At 39.2% G+C, this 24,934-nt stretch overlaps 1 protein-coding gene across 11 annotated transcripts in view; it reads left to right on the top strand.

The window, feature by feature from the left end:
* Positions 1–24,934, top strand: part of DMD (dystrophin) — a 2,324,635-nt gene that overhangs the window by 1,986,544 nt on the left and 313,157 nt on the right. For all 11 annotated transcript variants that reach the window (XM_045994540.1, XM_045994546.1, XM_045994545.1 and 8 more), the window contains one exon: positions 13,362–13,508. In XM_045994540.1, coding sequence (XP_045850496.1) covers positions 13,362–13,508 — 147 coding nt within the window. The remainder of the gene's footprint in view (positions 1–13,361; positions 13,509–24,934) is intronic.

Here is a 24,934-nt window from a genome sequence, read left to right as displayed (position 1 = left end):
AGGGACAACATAGCTTGCAAGCAAATATGTAAGACTTTCTTTTTAGCCAAGGGGTATAATGAAATGAAGATGAACCATTGTAAAAAATTTACCAGTCTGATTCTTAGACATACTGTCGCATTGATTTTGAGGATGAAAATCTATTTTATGTTCATTTCATATCTTAGTCTTTTGTTGTTCTCTTTGTAGGAAAGAAAGGTATTTTGGAAATACTAAAACCATTTATTAAACTCAGAAGCTACAATAATCTGAAAAGAAAAGTAGATACTGAAGGGCATTTTACAATCCTTCTCGGCCCTCTTCCATTTGATTATTTTTATCTCAGCTCTTTGAAAATTTATATACATCTCTGGCTCAGTTCTGTTTTCATATTTCTAGGTTGATAACAATATATTGAATGGAAAATCAATTCAGCAAAAATTCATTTTGTTTCAATAGTGATTGCCTTCCCCATGGAACTAAAATTGAATAATTGTGCCCAGTATAAAGCAAACTAGGTGTAGCATATCGCACCGGTAACCCCACAGCCCTAGATTCATCTATTAATTATTATTCATACATGCCAAGGTAGCTTAATTTGTCTTAACAGAAAAAAAGTGTCTCTTGGGAAACACTACATACAAGACCATACCATACTTTGTCCTGCATTTACTTAGTCAAAAATGTGGCATTTAGTAGCTATGGGTAAGTTTTGGCTTGAGATTTGCTTCTTTATAAGCATTGTATAATAGCAATCATCATTTAAATAAAATCATAACCATTAGAGTTAGGCTGCACGGTTATAGGAACATGGTCTCTTTTGTGCACTGCCATTTCCCTGGTGCTTGAACGTTCCCTGGCATAAATAGGTGCTCAATAATATTTCTTGGCATGAGTGAATAAACTTGAAAAAAGTGTGAGACAGAATGGTCTCTTTCAGATACATAAGAACTGTACATATTATTTTACAGATGATTTGCTCCCCATTGGCCACCATTCTAATTTGAGCCATTGTTACTTCTTGCCCGAATCTACAGACACTCATTTTCATTCTTTTCTCCTTTCTGAAATGACCACAGGCTTACACTGGTCTACTTGGGATTTTCTAGATGAACATGCCACACCCCGAGAACATGACTTTTCTGTTATTCTCCTCTTTATCTACTCAGGGAGTTGCTCCCAGCCTGCCTCAGTCTCCTCTGCACTTTGCAAACCCCAGTGACACAACTTCTCATACCATGATTACACTGTTCTTTCCATAACCCACATAGTTGTGTATCTCTGGCGGGAGTCCCATTTTCCATTGCATAGTACATATATGCATCATACATAATAGATATAAAATAAGAGTTTTTGGCTGAGTAGTAATGAAATCTAATTAAAAGAGTTGCTGAGAATATGATAGTTCCCTTTTGCATAAACTTTCCTTATCTGCCCTGCAAAGGCTACTCATTCATACCCACTACAACCTTGCTCCCTGAAAACTCCCATGAGGGACGCCTTGGTGGCTCAGTTACTTGAATGTCACACGTTTGATTTCAACTCAGGTTACGATCTCAGGGTGGTAGGATAGAGCCCCAGCCAGGCTCCACGTTGAGCCGAGTGTGGAGTCTGCCTGAGATTCTCTGTCCCTCTGCTCCTTCCCCCACTTGCTCTCTCTCTTAGGCAAACAAACAAATAAATAAAATCTTTATTAAAAGAAAAGAAAATGCCCATGATTAGCCTTCCACAACTGCCCTGTACTTCATGTTTCATCTTATTAAAGACTGTTTGTCCTTCCCCAAACACATTAAGCTTTCCTACTTCTTACCCTTTGTTCAAGCTTTGAACAAGTATCTTTCTTCCTCTTACCATGCTTCCTCTTACTTTATCAGCTCTATGTCTAGTTCAAGGAAACTTTATAAAGCTACATGATGGAGGAGGGAGGAAAGACAGGATTCTGCTCCTCCACCGCAGGGGATAGTTGAAGTTGACTCCAATGGGACAGCTACCCGAGAAAGGATCTAAGTCTGTGGCTCTCAGGGATGAGCTTACTACCCTCTGCTTTGCAGAGTCTCCCTGCAGCAGACCAAATAAGACCTTGGGTGACTTTGTGTTCCCCCAAATTGCCTGAGGCACTGCTTAACTGGTTGTAGGTGGAGTACAGGAGAAATAGACCTGAACTTCTCATTCATCTTCACAATAGTCCTGAGGTGCCCGTGTCCCTATCCCCCTTCTACACAAGAGGAAATGCATGCAAATAGTTGTAAATGAATTTTTTCTCTAGGAGAAAACCTCAAACATGAGACAGAAGAGGAGGGAGAGACAAAGAGAGTGAGCAAGAGACACAAGTCATCCCTCATCTCAACCCCAACATTTATGAAGTAGATGTTGGGCAAAGTAAAGTATCTGTGTCATTGAAGAGATAGCCTCCTGTGCCAAGGCTCACCAATTTAGCAGTGGAGCTCAGATTGGATTTCAGCCCCATTGGCCCTTTTGGGCTAACGTTCTACAACTGTACATGGAAACCCTGAGATGGATCTTGTTATCTTTTCCTATATAAATATTCTTTTTTGTTTTACATGCCTTATATAATACTTTTTTAAATTTAATTTTATTTTTTTTCAGTGTTCCAAAATTCATTGTTTATGCACCACACCCAATGCTCCATGCCATACATGCTCTTAATGTTTTTATTCAGCCTTGCCACAGTGCCCTCCGGAAGACTACGCCAAGGTGTATCACCATCAGCAGAACATATTTTCCTTAAATAGATGACTTCTCATTTTTTTCCCACTTGCTCCATTTCTCTGAGAACTCTCTGGTTGGCCCCCAAAACTAGAATGTTGTGTTCTTGCTCAGAGGCTTAGAGGCATGTCAGAAATGAACACAGGCTCCAACATAACATAAATCAAGTAACAGATCTAAAGAATTCAGTTATGGAAGCTGAAGGAAATAAACTGGCTTTTTTTTTTTAAGATTTTATTTGACGGAGAGAGAGAGAGAGAGAGAGCACAAGCAGAGGGAATGGCAGAGGGAGAGGGAGAAGCAGCCTCCCCACTGAGCAGAGAGCCCAATGCAGGACTCAATCCCAGGACCCTGGGATCATGACCTGAGCTGAAGGCAGACGCCTAACTGACTAAGCTACCCAGGCAACCCTAAACTGGCTTATTTTATTTAGGAGTTCACTGTCAGATTTTTATCGGAAACTGCGGTGATGAAGCAATTTGAGAATACCCGTTGGTGTGAAGTATTAGTAATTAATGCAAAAAGGCTCAATTATCTTAACTGTTTATTCTTTAGTAAAAATGTATTGAGGGATTATCATGTGCTGGATCCAGGCATACCCTGGTGAAAAAATTATATAGAATTGCCTTAATGAAGATTAGAGTCTTGGGGTGAGACAGATGATGAATTAATAAATATGCAAATGTATATGCACTTTGAAATTGCCATCTGGGCCAAGAAGAAAGGGGACTAAGAGGGAGAAAAATAGGAAGAGCCCTCTTTAAACAGGGAAACCAGGGATGGGCTCATTTTCACAGTTGCATTAAGTGAGCTCGGAGGTTCAGGAATGAAAGCCAGCCATGCAGAGAGTACAGATGTAAAACTCCAGGCTGAGGGAACAGCATACACAAAGGGTCTAAGCCAAAAATAAATTTGGTGAGTTCTAGAAACATAGAACCTTGCAAGTTCTTATCAAAAATGCCAGCTTCTCAAGTCCACCCTGGACCTATGGAATCAAAAACACTGGAGACAAGGGGCACCTGGATGGCTCAGTCAGTGGAGCGTCCTACTCTCGGTTTTGGCTCAGGTCATGATCTTAGGGTCATGAGATTGAGCCTTGCATTGGGCTCTGAACTCAGTGCAGAGTCCGCTTCAGATTCTCTCTGCCTCTCTCTTTCTCTTTCTTCCCGCCCCTCACACCACGTGCTCTCGCTCTCTCTTTCTCTCTCGCTCTCTCAAACAAATAAATAAAATAAAAAAACAAACAAAATACTGGGAACAGGAGCCTGCAGGCTCTGTGTTAACAAACGCTCCACAGTAACGATGAGGCATGCTCTTAAGTGAGGACCACTGCCTTCTGGGGAGGTGTGAGCCATGTAGGGAAAGGTGAGAACAAGACAGGGGCAGTGGCAGTAGTAATTGTGGGCACAGACCATGAACATTTTAGATTGTCAGAAAAGTTTGCAAACCCAAAAAAACCTGTTAATTATAAAACCTAAGCTGTCTAAAATAACTCCTGAATTTGAGTATCAGTGTCCTTGTGGTTGATATTTTTAATGGCTTATGGATTATTACTTATCTTTAAATAAGTAAACAGATTTCATAACTGACATTTCGCTTGATGTTTTGTCACATATAATTAAAATTTCTCAGATAGAAAATATTGGCATTTCTTCTGCTTCCTTAGCAGCCTAAAAACATGGCTTGCTTAAATGATTTATTTATACTCATTAGGGACCTTTTTATTTTAATTCTGCATGTTTTGCATTGAGCCTCTGCAGAACAAGGGTGAACTACCTTCTTAGGTCTTTTAACTATGTCATGCAAAGGCTATGGAAAGCTGGAAATGGGTTGTTTGTTTGTTTGTTGTGTTCTTTTTTGTTGGTTTGCTTTTTTTTTCCATTGAAAAGAAAATAATTAGCAGTCACAGTTAAGATTACAGAAACAAGTTTCCAACGAAATTAAAGTCACTTGTTCTTATAAGTAAAAACCTGTCCTTCATGATCAATTCTGTCTTGTTCCTCATTCCTAATTTATATCTGTGAAGGCAAAATGAACAACATGCATAAAAAAGGAGGTAGACATTATTAGGTGGTAGAGCTGTAATTCAGCTCTTACTTTCAGAACCTTGAGGTTATGAGCTTCATAGTGAAGCCATGTCCAAAAAGATGAAGAATTACGATGGATGCAAATGAGAAGATGTTAAAAAAGAATTTATGCTTTTGTGTTTGGGTGTGCATTCTTTTTCGAGAAAAATGCAGAGAAACTAGAGGTACTTTTTTCATAAAAATGCGGGGATTCTTCATAGGAAAAACACAGCAGTTAATTGATACTCTCTGTGCGCCACAAATTTGAAAGTGTGGTGACTCTGAGGGAAACCCGTAGCTAAAATATAATTACTGATAATTGCATGGGAAATAAAAGCCCCAAATTTCTTCATGCCTACAAACTTCATATTATTTTCCTAAGATCTGGGTCCTTTTTTTTTTTCTTGAACTTAACTTCCCTCTAAGTCATCCTGATCATGCTGCGTCTAGGTCATTAGTTCTGAGTCTGTTTCATTATTTATGTCCTTATTCTGTTTGCTGGTCAAAAGTGGTCATGCCCAACTATGAAAACATGCAAGAAGGGCCCCAAAAGCTGAACGCAGGGCAGACGATGAAAAGAAACAGCACAATATTTTGCCTTCAGGCTACCACAATGAATGCTGATGCTGGAAAGGAATGCAGCCGCATCTCTATTAAAAAAGAGTACATGTTTCAATGACATAATTTATTGCCAAGAAAGTCTACCAGAGGCAAAAGTGATATGAAAGGCAGAGGGATGTCTCAGCTCCATACACTCCCTCAGCATTTGACAGAGATCAAGGAGTTAATCTTATGGAAAGATTGGCTATTCTCCATTTTGTTCGAGACCTGCAGGCTAGCCTCATAATGTTAGTAATGAGAATTCACCTAAGAAGCCTCTTGAAGAAAAACAAAAAAAGGTGTCTGACCTCTGAAGTTCAAGGGTAAAGGAAATTGAGGAACTGGATGAAGTTCACCTATGTAGTAGATGCTGTAGGCACCCCCAGCCAGAGGCCTTCACTAAACTGGTACACTCATCCCCCAGCCACTCTGAGAGTTGGATGCTAAAAGGCTCATCATTGCACCCTTTTCCAGAAAACCTCCCTGAGGCAAAAAGAAGCCACCTTGCCTGGGAGATTACACCACCTTTTCCCCACCTCAGACTGCCAGAAGGCAGCTAGTGGCCAATAACCAATTGAGATTGCAGTAGAAAAGGACAACCCCTTTGTCTCAACATGGAACGAACTATGGTATATATTTGTGCTCCAGAGCTCCCCATGGGATCAAGCTGATGTTGGGCTCCAGCTGAGACAACATCCTTACTTAGCTTGTCCCCTCTGCCTGCTCCTCTCACTTAAGATCATTCAGACTCTGCTTCTCCAAATCCCCAGCCTAAGTCGGTAGGTGACTGAGACAAATGCTGAACCTCCACCCTGGGCACCACACCAGGCAGTAACCCAACCAGAGTAAAGAGCCAAGAATTACAGTTAACCATGGACATCTCCAAGCCAGATGCATTTCATTAAAGGCTTTCCTACATCTTACCTTGTGTTTCTTTGTTATTCATCCAATGACATTTGAGTAGCTCATGTCCCCCAGGTATTTTTGAAGCTCCAGTAGGCCTCTCTGATCCTCTGGGCAAAGCAGCATATGGTCCTTGACTCTCTTGGCCCCATTGGCGGGCACTCATTCCCATCAAGATAATGTAGCCATCCAGAAATTCAGAAGCTGCAAAACACAGCTGGGCTGTACCTGCCCCCAGTTCATGGGGAACTGGGTCCTATGTGGACTTCCCTGTGCCTCCCATAGGAGTTCTAATAGTGCTACTCAAGTCCTTTATTTGCAGGACATGACTTCCATTTCCTCCCCATCACCTTCTCACTACTAATCCAGCGTGAAAAATCCTGGGATTTTCCTAACATCTCCTCTTTGTAGACTGTTTTCCAGGGGATTTGGTTCTCAAACATTTGTTCAGTAAAGTTTCATTGCAGAGAGAAATGCTACTAGTCACCACTTCATCTTTTAAGTAGTATTTGTGACATAAAAATCCCCCCCCCCAGTGTATAAAGCCTTAGAATGTCCTTTCATCATCAGACTCGACTAATTTTGAATTTCTAGTACATGACATAGGACTTTGATGAATGAGTAGGTTAAGATTTCAGGAAGAATGTTTAATGTCCCTAAGAAGGCAAGTTTTTCAGATTATCAGTGACCCCATTAATATATAAATAAAACACTTTATATGTGTGTGCATGTGATATGTATTGTGTCACACAATTTATAAATAAACTCCTATAGGTGACGTTGCTAATTCACACATCCCAGAGCCTCCTCCCCTCCATGCCTGCTTGTGCAGCTGCTCCTACTGTGGCCTTCCTCAGAGTGTCCTGGACCTCCACCACTGACTCCCCTACTTGCTGTCTATCTACAAGCCTCCTCCTGCTTCACTTCCCTCCTAATCAGTTTAGATTCCATCCTATGTTATTCAGTGACGTTCCAGCTAAAATTTAAACTCCCTTGTCCCTGATAAATAGACACTTGACATGACCCCAAACCTGGATCCACTGCTTTCTGCATGCTTGCAAGGAACACTGTTGGAGAAGGAGAAAATAGGGTGGATGGGTTCAAGATTTCAAAAACAAAATGTCAGTCCTAGGCCTCCAGTGGGCCCTCAACACCATCTGGCAACCTCGCTAGTTTCTGAGGTCAATTTCTGGCACAGTCTCATCGGTTGTCACACCTAATTCAAATGTTCCCACTTCCCCTGAATTCATGTTTTCATTCAACGAATACTTGTTGAACACTGATTTTATGCCAGTTCTATTGCTTCATACCTCATAGAGGAAGGCCCTCAAAGTACAAATCCCTTGACTTATTTTTTTCTAATCATTTAAATTGACCTTCTGTACCCAGTAGCACAGTCCCTTAACTATGAAGCCAAAGCTTCTCCCTCCAAAATGAGGTTCTCTTGTTAACAGATAATTCCTTTCTTTAGGTGCAATGTCATTGATGACTAAAATCTTAAATCTGTATTGGAACAAATCTTTAACTACGTAAGGATAAGCAATGACCTGACAGCCAATTTAATTTCATAAAAAGAAGAAAAACTTGACATATCAGAATTATATGTCCTTCTAAATCAGTACTTTTATATCTATAATCAGACAACATTTATTGAAGTGAAAATGCTGCTGGCATGAAACTAGTCATAATAAAATTAGACTTGGTTTGCTCTTTCATGGAGAATATATTCCAGATGTTTAAGTGATTCAAAGAAAATCCACAGTATAATGGCTCCCTTCAATGTTTTCTCACTCACTGCTTCCAAACCAGAATAGAATCTAATGAAATTCTGGTCATATTTAAATAACACGGGATATCATTCAGAGGTAATGGTACTTTTTTGGCATTTCATGTTCAGAGCTCAATAATGTAAACATACATTTATATGAATAATATTAAGAGCTCTAATATCAAAAAGATAATCAAACACAATGGGACATCCACTTAAATGACACAAGACCTGTATTGAGTCTTACATAGCATGGCATCTTGTGATTTGGTGTTTAGGGAGCCATATTTCTTACTCAATACACTTCTAGGCATTGATAGTCTACAATAGCAGTGAGCCATCCCCACGGTGTACGGAAGTGCTACAGGAACCTAGGTCAGATGCCAAAGTAGAGGCTGACTCAGACACTGCCCTACCTCCTTTTTCTCTTCCTCTCTTCTACCTCCAGGTACCTTCTTTCCTTTGTTCTCATGGGCTTAGTGCCCTCCTGATGATTCCTAGCTGGCTAAAGATCTTCATTCTGCTGGGTCCTATTGTGATATCCCTCCAGTGTGAAACTTCCCACCAAACGATCACTTTACCAACTGACCTTCTCCCTGCCCACATCAAAGCTTCCTTTGATCCTAACAGAAATGTAATCCAGAGTAAACTAAACATATGCCTTTTGCCCCACTTCGTTAATGATAATACTAGTAGTGGTAGTGGTGGTTGTCAGGGAGTGGTAGTAAAATTTATCATAAATTTCCTCTGTTCCAGCTCAGAACCTAGAGTTCAATAGTTAATTGAAAAAGTCAGTTCAATCAGGGAATCGTATAAAAGTATGTCTTAAACATTTTATTTGATCTTAAAATAGTCAACCAGGATTTTAATGTTGTGTGAAGGTTTCTTCTTTAAGTGTAGATTCACTGATTAGACTTCTCCATAAATCACACTGATGATGAAGACTTTGTGATTTCCAGTTCCAGTTTCTTCCATGTAGACAGAGCACATCAGGAAACATGAAAGGCATTCTGAACACAGAACCCTTCTAAATTTTTCAGATTATTTTCCTAATCTTTTACAGTTGCCTTGTCTACACCCAGCTGAACAATATTTACTTCTCTTTTTCTTTTTAAAGCACCTTTCTAAAGGGTTTAAGCTGGTTTTCATAGAAATAATAGCTTGTTTTCTCTTAGACTTAAATTTCTTTGGTTTGTGAAATCTTTAATTAAATTATGTAATTGCAGTATTAACTAGCAAAATCATGTTCGAGACCATACACACAACTGAGAACTCAACTAATGAGAGCTAAAGGCCATGCACCCTAGAAGATAGCTCTAACATTGTATTTAGAGGCTGTAGGAAACCCCAGTCACTGTGTTTCGCAGAAGCATGAAGACTGGCTAATCTGCTGAGTCTTAAGTAGAGACCAGTTAAGAGAACGTCTATAGTAATTGCTAGATGGGGGAAAAAAAAATAAAACACAACAGAAGCCACCAGATCCCATGATGACAGGGGCAGGGTGGGTAGAAGAGTGAGTGTTCTGATAATGATATGTACTGGACCCTAATTGTTAATCACCTGCATCCTCAAAAACACCAATGGAGGATTAAAATCCGTGTCTGGGACTCGGGGTTGGGGGTGGGGGAGGAAGTGAAAATCCAAATATTCTAATAAAAGGCATTTGAACCTGTGCATGATGTAGTCCAAAGGGAGCTGAAACCTGCACATGACTGAGCCGGATACTCAGTGGCTAAGAGGCACACTGGTGAAGACAGATGATTAGCAGACAGAGTTAACCTGCACCTTTCTTGGACTCAGACTAGCTACATGCCATATCTGTAATGCTTTCCCATTTCCAGTTCCCACTCATATGATCTTTATTTATGGTTCCCAGAAACAGATGTTATCATCCAGAAGAGAATGCCTCCATTTGTAATTATTGCCCTTGTCTGGGTTTCTCCATTGACATTTAAGAAATCTGTTTTCTAGGGGCGCCTGGGTGGCTCAGTCCATTAAGCCACCAACTCTTGATTTCAGCTCAGGTCATGATCTCAGGGGTTGTGGGATGGAGCCCCACATAGTACTCCATGCTCAGCAGGGAGTCAGCTTCAGGATCCCTACCCCCCCTCCACCACACACATATGTGAATGCGCACACACACATGCTCACTCTCTCTCAAACAAATGAATCTTTAAAATAAATCTGTTCTCAGGCACCTGGGTAGCTCAGTCAGTTAAGTGTCTCCCTTTGGCTCAGGTCATGGTCCCAGGGTCCTGGGATGGAGCCCTGTGTCGAGCTCCCTGCTCACAGAAAGCCTGCTTCTCCCTCTCCCACTCCCCCTGCTTGTGTTTCTGCCCTCACTGTCTCTCTCTCTCTGTCAAATAAATAAAATATTTAAAAAATAAAATAAAATAAATCTGTTTTCTAACCTCTTATTACAAAAAAACAAAGAGATTATGGATCATTTCCTTTTAGAGATACAAATTTACATCGATGGATTTTACCTCCATCCATGGGATTCTTTTTTTATTATTATTTTTTTATAAACATATAATGTATTATTAGCCCCAGGGGTACAGGTCTGTGAATCATCAGGCTTACACACTTCACAGCACTCAACATAGCACATACCCTCCCCAATGTCCATAACCCCCCACTCTCTTCCGACCTCCCTCACCCCAGCAACCCTCAGATTGTTTTGTGAGATTAAGAGTCTCATGGTTTGTCTCCCTCCCAATCCCATCTTGTTTCATTTATTCTTCTCCTACCCCCCAAACCCCCCACGTTGCATCTCCAATTCCTCATATCAGGGAGATCATATGATAGTTGTCTTTCTCCGATTGACTTATTTCACTAAGCATAATACACTCTAGTTCCATCCACATCATCACAAATGGCAAGATTTCATTTCTTTTGATGGATGCATAGTATTCCATTGTGTATATATTCCACATCTTCTTTATCCATTCATCTGTTGATGGCCATCTAGGTTCTTTCCATAGTTTGGCTATTGTGGACATTGCTGCTATAAACATTCGGGTGCACGTGCCTCTGCGGATCACTACGTTTGTATCTTTAGGGTAAATACCCAGTAGTGCAATTGCTGGGTCATAGGGTAGCTCTATTTTCAGCTTTTTGAGGAACGTCCATGCTGTTTTCCAGAGTGGTTGCACCAGCTTGCATTCCCACCAACAGTGTACAAGGGTTCCCCTTTCTCTGCATTCTCACCAGCATCTGTCATTTCCTGACTTGTTAATTTTAGCCATTCTGACTAGTGTGACGTGGTATCTCATTGTGCATGGGATTCTTTTAATCTCTATATTTATTCATAAGGCAATGGAATAATAATATTTACTATCAATCCCTATAAAAACTTTCTCAGACTGATTCCTATAGCATTCCATTGACATGAAGTTGAATAAAGATGAATACATCAGATAGGATTTTTTTTGCATGTCTATGGTCAGAAAGATTTCTTCTGTTTTCCTTTATTTTTATTTTTTATTGATACATAATTCACAAACGATAAAATTCACCCTTCAGGGGCATCCAGCTTGCTCACTTGGTGGAGCCTGTGATGCTTGGCTTTGGGGTCATGAGATTGAGCCCCGCATTGGGTGTCCAGTTTACTTAATAAGAAAAAATTTTAAACTCACTCTTTTGAAGTGTGCAATTCAGTGATGTTTTGTGTATTCACAAGGTTGTGCTACCAAGGTGTGGTGCTACCACCACAAAGTGTGCTACCACTGTCTCATTCCAGAACATTTCCATCACTCCCAAAAGACACCCATGATTCTTTAATATAATGTTCTTAATGCCCATTTTTAAAAAAACATTAAGTTCTATAGAGTGATTATCACAATGTCTTATATTGCCTAAGAACTATATAAGAGTCTTATATTCCATACAATACCACATTTTAGTGGTGAGGTATTGAGGTTGATTTGACAGGACAATGCCATTCTTATTTAGAATGTACATACTGAAAAAAAAAATAGAATGTACATACTGGCTTCTTTTTTTTTTAAGATTTTATTTATTTATTTGACAGAGAGAGATCACAAGTAGATAGAGAGGCAGGCAGAGAGAGAGAGAGAGAGAGAGAGAGAGAGGGAAGCAGGCTCCCCACTGAGCAGAGAGCCTGATGCGGGACTCGATCCCAGGACCCCGAGATCATGACCTGAGCCAAAGGCAGCGGCTTAACCCACTGAGCCACCCAGGCACCCCTGGCTCCTTCTTTTTAAAGTGGAATTTTAAAGTGGAATTTAAAGAGGGAATTGGAGGGTTATAGATGAAGTCAGTTTAAACAGTGGTTTTTATCAACATAGTGAACCAGAGAAATAACACCTACCCAGATTAAGCAAGTCAAAGCAGCATATATACCCGAGTAAGTGATGTTGTCCTTGTGCATAGACATTACATTACACAAACTGTTCTCCTAAGTGAGGGAATTTGTCCCTTAGAAATTGCTCATTGGAACATTTGGACATCATGCATCATGTTAAAGATCCATAAATGTCATCTCAATAGGGTAGATATGATGCATGGTAATATCCTCCCCATATCTGCATAGGGTTCTTCTACTCACTGGATTGTCATGATGCATTGCATCAGAGAATCCCATTCTAGTGCTTCAGAGACAGCAGAGAAGCCCCTTGGGAGATCTCCTAAGTCATTGCTACAAGGATTAAAATACCAGGAGACCAGTCATTCCGAGGGCTTGACAAAATACCCTAATCTCTAAATGAATCTATTTATTATGTAGTTGGTACAAAGTGTGAATAGAGTATCTCATGATTGAGTATATATTTTTATTATTTAAAAAATGGTCCATTTCTGGTTGCATGATGAGTAGAATTTAGAATCTTGCAGTGTATTTTTTTGTTACTTTGCCAATTCAGAATTACTTTGAAAAGTTATAGTATAATAGCTAAGAATATGTACTCTGGAGACAAGCAACCCTGGTTATGTATCCCAGGTTCCTCCATTTTGACCCATTGAAACTTTGGCAAGATAAAACCTCTGCAAGTTGTTTTCTCACATGTAAAATGAGAATTCTCCAACTATAACTCATAGGATTACTTTGTAGGAATAAAATTATCATTATGTGGTCAGAGCTTATCACAGGATTAGGCACCTAAGAAATGCTCTATAACTATTAGTTATTATTATTATTCACCCATTCACAAGTGTTCATAGTTGCAATGGCACTGTAATAGAGCAAATGTCACAAACTGCACCCTAAACAGAACAAGATAACTTGTAGTTCCCATAATGTCTGTTTCTTTGCTTTAAATGTTCTCATTTTCCAACTTGCCCTTGACTATTTCACATAGGCACTTCGAGGAGAAATTACACCTCTGAAAGAGAATGTCAGCTACGTCAATGACCTTGCTCGCCAACTCACTACGTTGGGCATTCAGCTGTCACCATATAACCTCAACATCCTGGAAGACCTGAACACCAGATGGAAGCTTCTGCAGGTAGGCACATTATGAGCATTGCAGTTCCTTGATACAACAAGAGGATATATGGCTAAATCTTGTTTGTAAGGTACAAGAAAAGTAGTTGCTTTGTGTGATATTCTGGATAATATTTCGTGAATGTAGGGTATTTTATACTATTTAGTAATTTCCTACAGAAATGTTTTCAGACCTACTAGTAATAATTTTTTTAGACAGCTTAAAGTTAGACTTTCCTATATCTTGCAATAAATATGGGAAATAGTGCAGAATCATGACAGAAGGACTTATTTACTATCATACAATTACTTTGTACTATTATTGCTTGGATTCTTTAAACATGTTTATCTTTGGAATCCTAATTCAAACAACAGTCAATGATAAGACATCTTCTAAAATCTTTTTTAAAAGAACATTGTGGGGGCATCTGGGTGGCTCAGTGGGTTAGGCCTCTACCTTGGGCTCAGATAATGATCTCAGGGTCCTGGGATCAAGTCCTGCATCGGGCTTTCTGCTCAGTAGGGAGCCTGCTTTCTCCTCTCTCTCTGCCTGCTTGTAATCTCTCTCTCTGTCAAATAAATAAATAAAATCTTAAAAAAAAAAAGAACATTGTGGGTGCCTGGGTGGCTCAGTTGGTTAAGCGTCTGCCTTCGGCTCAGGTCATCATGGGATCAAGCCCAGAGTTGGGCTTCCTGCTCTGTGGACCGTCTCCTGCTTCCTCTGCCACTCCCACCACTTGTGCTCGCTATCTCTCTCTTTCTCTCAAAAATAAATAATCTTTTTTAAAAAATATAAAAAGAACATCCTATCACAAACCTATATATGAAGGTTTTTCATAGGTTTGCTTAATAAATATAGGACCAGAAGCATGCTCAAGGTCACACTTACTAGCTGTGGGACCTTGGGCAAGTTATTTAAGCTTTCTGTGCTTCGGTCTCTCATCTGAAGAAAATGTGGATATTAAAAGTTTCTAAAATACCAGTCTATTATTAGGACAAGTAAGTCAAAAGATGTGGGAAGTGCTTAGAACAGTATAGTTACATAGTAAATGCTGTATAAATTCTAGCTCTTGGTGTTATTGCAGTTATAATGATTATTATTGTTATAGCATACAAGTTTTGGAATCAAACTTACTGAGTGACCTTGAAGACACTTGTCCTCGCTGATTGTCAGTTCTCTCATCTCTAACATATTTGCTGTAATAGTAAACAAATTAGTTCACATAGAGTTGTTAGTACAGTACCTGGCTCATAATAAGAACTCAGAAAATGTAGTGTGTGTCTCTGTGTTCCCTACATGAGGGACACTGTGTAAAATATCCCAAAACCCTCAAACTGATTTTACTATGGAATTAGAGAATTGTTTCTTCTCCCTCTCCAGTTTTGTAGGGTGCAGACAGTATGCTTCTGAGAACAGAGAGGAAACTGAGTTTAAAAATATTTGTTTTCAGTGTTTTAATAGGAAAAAAATGATAAAGCAGATAACTTTTCATATTGACAGTCCGTTTAGCGATGTGATTGAAAGTCCTGTTGAAGAATTGCTAGATCTTTCACAAAAACAAGTTCCAAATTCAAGACCTCTTGAGATCTCCTCTAATGTAATTCTTGTTGTGATGGATAGTTTTGAAATATTTGTATGATAGACTGTTATAAGGGACATTGACTAAAGCAAGGCAATATAGTTAAGCAATTACATGCCTTTCTATGTCTATTAGTTTCATAGTGGCTAAGTACTATTAAAACCTTATCAACTTCATCCTTAGTATGTTTTTCATTTTAAGCATAAATAAAGAAAGTAATAAATGTCCAGGGAAAAGCAGTGGCCACATTTGTTCTCTTCAAGCACTCTTGAACTGTATCTTAAAATTTCTTTTGAAGAACCAAATGCTGAGTGCCTGGGTAACTCTGTCGGTTAAGCATCTGCCTTTGGCTCAAGTCATGATCCCAGGGTCCTGACACTGAGCTCTGCATCAGGCTCCCTGCTTAGCGGAGAGTCTGCTTCTCTCTCTGCCTCTTCTGCTCCCCCTGCTTATGTTCTCTCTCTCCCTCTCTGTCAAATAAATAAATAAAATCTTTAGAAAAAGAGAGAGAGAGCCAAATGCTGCATTTGCCTTCAGAATGTGGTATGAGATTTATGATCATGACACCTAAGGTTACAGATGAGATCAAAAGATTATGACTGATAAGGAAAGTTTTTTTTTAAGATTTTATTTATTTATTTGAGAGAGAGAGAAAGAGAGTATGGGGGGTGGGAGGATCAGAGGGAGAATCAGACTCCCTGCTGAGTGGGGAGTCTGATGCAGAACTTGATCCCAGGACCCCATGATCATGACCTGAGCCTAAGGCAGTTGCTTAACGGATGGAGCCACCAGGGTGCCCTGATAAGGAAAGTTTTTAAAGATCAGTACTAAGTGAGCCATTATAGTAGCACTCTTTATTTAGATGTAAAGTATGAGAAAACATTAATAGCCTAAGTTTTGCTCATTCCTTAAAATGAATAAGGACTTGGTTATAAATATAGGGAAGTACATTAAAGGAGTTGATATAGTAAAAAAAAAAAAAAAAAAAAAAAAAAAAAGGACTGGAGTGAATAGTAGCCCTGACTTCAAACTGAAGCTCATTCTTTGACCACGTTATCTTGAAAAAGCCTTTATCCTCCCTCAGCTTTAATTCCCTCATTTGTAAAATGAGGCAATCCATTTGGTCTCAGGTCATATCCAGCTCAATCCTATGATTCTATTTCTGGGTATCTGGGGAGGAGATATGCATATGACAAAATTTAGTTTAGAATCAATACAGTGGCTTCCTCTATTCATGTTATAGACATGGTTCATGGGGAATTGTGTTTTTCTTCTTTCATTTTAACTTTTAAACCCCTCATCCCAAGCCCACATATACACAGCTTTCTCATACTAAACAGCTCGATGAGTTCATGGTACATGCTCTTGTTGTGGCAAATTTCACATGTTGCTATTTTTGGACATGACCTTGAGGATATGCTTGAAAAGCGTTTTCAGCAGAAAGCTGATAAATCCAAGGTTTGGGGTTGCACATAATTGAGTCAAGTGGATTCCATTTTTTTTCTTTAACCATAACTGTAACCAACCTGCTATATTATAAATGGGAGTCCTTGTTCAGAAAGTGAACAAAGCCAAGAAATGAGGTTCACATCAAATAACTTCATCCTCATTACTGGCAGAGCAAGTCATATGCCCTGTTAACAACATTTTACAGTTAGAAGAATGTATCTGACCAAAGAATCACCTACCGCCTGTGGAGGGAAGCTGGAACCCATCATTATTATGACATTCTATTTCTAGAAAAAATAAAAAATTTCGTTGTTTACAATGCTATGTCAGTTATGACATCATGATAAAAATTAGTACAAATTCATCTCTGCTTCCTTCTTTGTCTACTGAGACAGAGAAAAATTAAGAAATAGAGAGTTGGAGTAGTGGGAAGGCATATATAAACCTAAGAAAACCTCTTAAATTGGGCAAAACAGTATAATAGAAGAAAGAGAGTTACACAGTACCAGGCTCTATCTACTTGATACCAGAATATCCTGGTTTTAATTAGACAAACCATTAATTTTTATTTAAAAAGAAAGCCATACTGTTTTTTTAGCTGTGTGTAATATCAAAGTGATAGAAACAGATAAACCATGTGTATATGACATCAACGGCAGAGTAAGACACAGTCATGATTTATCTATATATCAAAATAGTGTATAGAGAGCTCTGAATTTATTTGGAATGCACAAATAGAAGTTTAGAGACATTGGTTTCCCTGTTTGAAACTCTGTAGGAATAAAATCCTATTTTCTGCCTCAGAGTGGACTCACTGGTTGAAACGTTTGTCCTAGACCACGTGACAATGTGTTTTGGGCATAGGAAACCATCATTCCTTGTAGTGAGGAGGAGTTTCCATGTACATTCCCTCATTTAATCCTCATAACATAATGATGATGCCTTACAGTTACATATTATCACTATTCCCTTTTACATGTAAGGAGACTGAGGATTAGAAACAGAAGCTGACACAGTCCCAGTCACAAGCTTGTAAGTGTCAGTCAATGTGTGAATCCTCTCTTCTGAACTGTCACCACTCCCCTGCCCCTTCTGTTTCCTCTTATCAAAGTCCTGTTTAGTTTGGACTTCACAGAGTCATACTTGAAAGCTAGTTAGGGCATCATGGGTATGAAATACTTCAGTCTTTCCCTGCTTCTCCCCTTTATTGAATAATTCTCAGGGATATTAACTTTGAAATCTCCCTTTTACAAACCAATGGATTAATGAGCCCAGCTCAGTGTACCCCTTAAAATCCCACCGGTAGTTTCAAATATAAGACGTTAAAGCATTACATTCTTCATTGTCTTTAGAACCCAGAAGTCATCTTAAAATCAACCAAAAGTTACTTTAAAGAAGTAGTTCTGAAAGCAGAACCAATGCTAATATTTGACCCAATAGAAATGAGTATCAAAACCAAATGGGAAGAAAGTTAAACTGATGATAAACTTTTCTAATGTTGAAGCAATGGGTCTATGTATAGCGACATAATCATGCTCTTTACTCACCAAGCACCAGTACTATAGAGGCTATTCTACTCCAGGGAAGTGCCGCTAGGGGATGTTCTAACCGTTTCTCTGCATTACGAGTATACCCATGAAAAGCAACAGAAGCTGCAAATACACTTTAATATAAAGAGTACATGCTTTATTGACTGTGGGATGTCTGGAATGTAATCACTTGAAAAATATTGAACATGAAGATATTTCTAGGCCTGATATTCTTTAAAAATGTTTAAGGACAGTATCATGAATTATGTATGCTTTTAAAGGTTTCCTAAGATTCTTCCGAAGTCATGCAGACAATTATATACTCCATCTTCACATCTGTGTTAACTTTCTGTCTCAAGGATCTAGACCCTCATCTTCTGCACATCCCTGTGTACCTAGCAGACACTGTAATCATCCTATCTGGTCAAGGACGTCCTGACCAAAATCTCCTTTCCTGCCTCTGCCATCCTAGGAAGAATTTTATAGATGGGTTTTCTCTTAATACTTCCATAATGCCTCACTCTTTCTCCATGTTATAAACAAAAAATATGCTATTATGACACTAATACTGTAAAAGTGGTACCTTTCAGATCTCTGACTTATAAATTCTTCAGTATTTTCTGACCAAGAATTTGGTCTACATAATCAACAAAGACGAGTAAGACTGTGGGAGGACATGGGATCATACGTAGCTGGCCAACAGAAATATTTGCATGGCTTTGTTTTCTAAAAATTTAACCTGAGTTTTAATTGAAGAATTAAAAATTCCAGCAGAGCAGCTTATGATCTTTACTTTGGTGAGATAGGTTTTCAAAGCAGGCTGCTGTCTATATATATGTGTCTGTCCTTGTCATCTTTGAGCACAGGATTTGATCCTTTCAATGTGTTGACAGATTTTGAGCATTTTCTTCAGACTCTTTTCTTTATTTTTAAGGCTACTGTACTAAGCATTTGGCACTATGGGGTCCCTTTTAGGCAGGGAGCCTAAGTGAGCTGTGCCATCTGCTCTTACAGATAATGTGGACCTATTACTATCTGAGGGTAAGGAGAGGATATCTGACTTCAGTCCCTTTGATTGGGCAAAGGTTGTTTCTACCAATGTCTTCTTAGCATGTCCTTTTTTGGCTGTTTCTTTAATAATACCTAAAATGATTCTGCCTGTGGTTAGACCACAGAACCCAGGAGAAAATGATGAGACTGAGGCCATTCTCAAAGGAAATGTGTTTTCCTCCATCAGTGGTTCTCAAATGTTCATAAGCATCAGAATCACCTAAAGACTTATTAAATCACTGGGATCCACCTCCAGAGTTTCTGATTCAGTAGGTCTGGGCTGGAGTTGGACATTCGGCCTTTCCAGCCAGCTCCCAGGTAAGGCTGATTCTGCTGATCCAGGGACCACACTCTGAGAACCATCGCCCTACATTAAGTTGGCCAGATGCGGCCAACCTCAAAAGATTTTAAAAAAGTGTCTTCTGTAACATATTTTGAAAAGTTTATGGTCACACTGTGGAAAATAAGCCTAATGCCATGCAGAAAATTCTGTATTAGAGGAGTGTTACAGTGCTACAGCAATCTGGAAACCCAAGCCCTTAACTTGTCTTCCAGGCAGAAAGAGGAGGGTGAAGGGAAACTTCTCAAAGATTCCTTTTAGTAGAATTGAGATATGTTGTAAGTGTCATATACTTATCAGGTTTCAAAGACACGGCACCAAAAATAAAATATTTTTATACTGGTTACATGCTGAGGTGATAATATTTTTATGTATTTGGCTAAGTAAAATATATCATTAGAATTGATTTCACTCATTTTGCTTTTATGAATTTTTCATACTTGGCTATTATTCATGAAGACGAACAAAGTGAGCCTGTTGCTTCAAGTAAAACAACAGACACTGTTTCTTTTTACTTTTATTAATGTGTCAAATGGCACATGCGTCTCTCATTATGTTTCTTTTGGATAGTATTGGTCTAGAACAAAAAGCTAGCATAGATGAGATTCAGCTGCAGAGCTCGTTAAAATACCCTCACCACCACCCCTTCCGCGTCCCAAGATATAGGAGGTATTGGGTGAACCCTGCGATTCCGTCTTTCTATGGAGGTCCTGGGAGAATCTGTTGAGATGTAAGTAGTACTTCCATCATGTAGGGATCCTCTAGTTCTTGGAATGTTAATAAGGGATCCATGGGCTTGCAAATATTGGAATCCACTATCCAAAAATATTGCAGTGCTGTAGGAAAAATGACCCTAATGCATTCTAAACTGTAAGTAAAAATATTTCAACTACAATGGTAAGTTTGATGTGCCCCCTCCCCCACTGGAATTTTTAAAAAGCTGAAAGGGAAGGAAATGAGAAGAACAAAGAGGAGAGAATGTGTTTGTTTTAGAAAAGGCTAGCTCTCAGAAGGATTTGTTGACATTATGAATAGAATGACCCATGAAAAAAAGGACAATTAAGTTCTAAGAAAACATCTTTTCAGTGAGGAGAGAGCAACCATTTATGTTTAGCCTCATCTCTGTTTAAAAAAAAAATAAAATAAAAAGGAAGTGCACAAATCCCTTTAAAGATTTGAAGGAATGAGGAATGCATGCCTCGCAAAAGCCCAGGATAGCTCTGGCCTTTAGAACACACTGAGGTCAATATGCACTGCCAACCTTACGGACATTTACCTCAGCCAGAGTGGCTTCCAGTGTTTTTACAGCCAATTGTACGTTATTTAAGAAGAATGACACTGCAATTGCCTAGGTAACCTTGAAAGTAACGTTGACCCAGCTGCTCCAGAGTCCAGCCTCCACACTCCAAAGAACAGTCTAGTTTTCAAGGGCATTCTCTGTTGTAGGGGGGAAAAAAAGGTCATTGCGATGTGTGGGCCTAGAGGGAGAAAAGTGAATGATGTAGGGGTGTTACCAAAAAAAAATTATATGGGATACAAAGTGAAGCTAGTGGAAGTCAAAGAAATACTTATTGGTTGAAGAAAATGAAAGGCATATTAATTTTCTCCGAGCTTTTATAAAGTGAATCCAGACCTTCATGAAGTCAGGTTATCTGATTGCATGATCTCTCTGTACTCCTTAATTCCTGATTTGTTTTCATCGGGAACTGTTTTTGCTAGTTGTGAAGTTAGCCACTGTGGTAATCCATATAGCTATTGTATTGTTTTCAAATATGTCATGTGCCCCTGTTAAATGTTTAAACAGCAGCTTTATGGATGTCCGTATTTCTTTTCCTTTCTTAGTACCACTCATTCCTTTTCAGCAACACGCATATCATCAAGAGTATTTAAAACTTTCATTATGCTCATGCTTTCCTTTCCCTTCTTTCTTCTCTTGCAACTGACGTTTGCCCTTCCCCTGATTTTTCCCTACTTTATTCTTTATTCTTTTAAGGGTCCTTCGTTCTGCAGCCAGACCTCCCTCCTCTGCCACAGCCTGCCTCCGCCCCGCCCTTGTTTGGGGCACTTGTTTGCCCTGGCTCTTTGCCTCTTTGCTTTTCCCACTGTCCTGCTGCGTGTGAAGCACTTGGCCAGCAGCTGCTCCCATTTCCCATGCTACGTCACGCACAGCACTCAAAGGGCTGCTGTTCCCACATTTCCACCCCAAAGACTCCCCCTCTCCTCCTGCCCTGCGCATTCCTCTAGAAATAACCCCCTTTCAGACCATAGGAAAGGCTGAATGTTAAAGCCTACTCCACAAGTAACTCTGTAAGAAACTGGCTTATGAAATTCAGAATTGCTGTGTTTAAAGGTCAGTGCCACAGAGTGAATTCTAAGTTACTATAGTCTATCTTAGTGTTTCTTTTTATTTTTATCAATGCTTTGAGTTCCTTAAAATAATTGTCATATGGATATAAATTCTCTCAATTAACATATTCATTAGTTTCAAAGGTACATATATAGATGAAAATATAATAAATTAGAAAATGGTGTTTCTGTTAGAAATATTCTTTTTACACACGGCCATACTTTATTTGGCCAATGAGTTTGCATGAGATAGATTTGAGGAGAGTTGAATTTAGTGAGAATTATGCATTCCTGAAATTAATAATGAGCACTTATGTGGCACATACTGCATGCTATTCACTCTTCCCAGCCCTTTTACCGGTACTAACACTTGTAAGCCTCGCAGTTACCCTAGGAAGTAGATTCTATTTTTATCTTCATTTTACAGATGAGGAAAATGAGAAACCGAGAGGTTAGGTGGCTTGTCTGAGTTCAGTAGCTGGTGAGAGAGCTGGGATTTGAACCCAGGCAATCTGGATGGAGAATCTGTGAGAACTACCAGCTATACAATGCCTCCTCTTCGGACAGAAAGCGAGACTGACATGACAGTATTTCCTCTATGTTTACAATTCAGCTCTTTCAACAAAAAACACGACTTCCCCCTCACATTTATTAATTTGTCAGGAATCACCTACATCAAGAGTTGAGGAAATGTGGGTTTAAAGTAGGATGATTATTTGAATCTCAGACCACAGTCTCAGGAACAGATCGTTTAACCCAGAACCTGAATCATTCACAGATTAAAAATGAGAATCTCTCAGGGCACCTAGGGGCTCAGCTGGTTAATTGTCCAACTCTTGATTTCAGCTCAGGCCATGATCTCAGGATTGTGAGATCATGGCCTGCATGGGGTTCCTCACCCTAGGAATTTTCTCTCTCTCCCTCTCCCTCTGCCCCCCCCACTCTCTTTCTCTCTCCCTTTCTCTCTCTCCCTCTCTCTGAAAAAACAGAGAGAGAGAGGGAAAGAATCTCTCATCCATAGTACCAGGAAAACTTCATCACCAAACTCCTCCTGAAATGAACAGAAACACTCCTTCATTAAATAAATGTTTTCCATGCAATAAATATTTTTCTGCCATCGATCTGCTGCCAGACTCTGTGTTGGATAAGAGGCATACACTTGTGGAAAAACCAGATACTGTCTCCGCCCTCATGGCGATTACAGTTTCTTGGGAAGATACTCATTAATAAAGAAAAATCTCTCATATAATAATTACAAATCATGGTAGGTGTAATGAGAGGAAAATTCAGGGCATACAGTGAAGACCTGTCGTGTATGTGTGTGTGTGTGTGTGTGTGTGTGTGTGTGTCTGTGTGTGTGTGTGTGCTGCTGTGACGGTGGGAGTTAGGGAAGGCTGATCAGGAATACTTCCCAGAGAAAGTAGCCATTTAACCAGAGCCTACAGGATGAACACAAGTTAACTAACTGGCTTTTCCATTCATCTGTAGCTTTTATTTTAAATGGCCTGAAGCTTGTGACTAACTATAAACAGAGTAGTAAAATTCTACTGTGCAAATTTAATAACTAGAGATCATTTGAAGTAATGGACTGCAGAGTTAACATATAATTAAGTCACATTGGAAGATTTCTTATCACGCTGTATCACAGAGAGCATCCTGTTTGAATTCTTCACAGCACTTATGAAAATCTGTAGCAACATGTGTTTGTTGACTGATTTATTGCAAGTCCATCTCCCGTCCCCAAGGGGCAGCTCAGTGCGGAGCCCTAAGCATTTTATCTACTGACACGTGGCAGTGTCTACATAGTAGGCATTCAGTAAGTATTTCTTGAATTGCTGAATGCATGAAATGAAGCAAAAAATGTTATTAAAAACTATAAAATAAATGGAAAGTTGTACCACAGGGGAAAAATTAGGAAATGAAACTATCATTTCTGGATCAACAGTATTCATGCCTAGATCTGTAGATTCATAAAGTTAACCAATGCTTAAAGAATTTTCCAAAGATTCCAAAAAGAGAAGTAATTGACCAAAAATTAAAGATTTATCTTTTCCTTTATGGTGAACCAGATTCACTCATATCCTAGACTTTAATCAGCAATTAATGATCATTGTGCTCTGAACAACATAGAATATACTTAATGTTACCTTTGGAGGAAATTAGATAAAAATAGCTTCCCTTTCTTCACCTCTCTTTTTAATGGAGGTATAATTAACATATAACATTATATTCAAGCCTACAGCATAATGATTTGGTACTTATATATATTGTGAAATAATCACCACAGTAAGTCTAGTTCACATCCATCACCATACCTAGTTACAATGTTTGTTCTTGTGAGAATTTTTAAGATCTACTCTTTCAGCAAGTTTCAAAAATGTAATACGCTATTGTTAACTATAGTCACCACGCCATGCATCACATTCCCATGACTTACTTACTTCATAACTGGTAGTTTGTACCTTTTGACCCCCTTCCCCTTCACCCATTTCACATCCACCCTCCATCCCCCACCTCTGGTAGCTACCAGTCTGCTTTCTGTATCTGTAAGTTTGTTTTCTTTTTAGATTGCACATATGAGATCATATGGTATTTGTCTTTCTCTGTCTGACTTATTTCACTTAGCATAATGCCCTCAAGGTTCATCCGTGTTGGCACAGATGACAAGATTTCATTCTTTTTCATCGCCGAATAATATCCCATTGTGTATATACAATCTCTCTATCCATTCATCTGTCAGTGGACACTTAGGTTGTTTCCATGTCTTGGCCACTGTAGATAATGCTGCAGTGAACACGGGGGTATGTATATCTTCCTGAATTAGTGTTTTTGTACCTTCCCTTTCTGATAATAGCTTTCTTGAGGTATAATTAACACATCCACATTTAAAATGTGCAAAATGGTAAGTTTGATAAATGTATATATCTGAAGGACACTTGGGTGGCTAAATTAGTTAAGCAGCTGCCTTCGGCTCAGGTCATGATCCCAGGGTCCTGTGTTCAAGTCCCCCATCAGGCTCCTTGCTCAGCGGGGAGCCTGCTTGTCTCTCTGCCTCTGCCTGCCACTCTGCCTGCTTGAGCTCTCTCTCTCTCTCTCTCTCTGACAAATAAATAATAAAATCTTTTTAAAATATATATATATATATATATATATA

Source organism: Meles meles, chromosome X (assembly GCF_922984935.1).
Source record: "Meles meles chromosome X, mMelMel3.1 paternal haplotype, whole genome shotgun sequence".
NCBI lineage: Eukaryota > Metazoa > Chordata > Mammalia > Carnivora > Mustelidae > Meles > Meles meles.
This window is presented reverse-complemented; position numbering and strand designations above follow the sequence as displayed.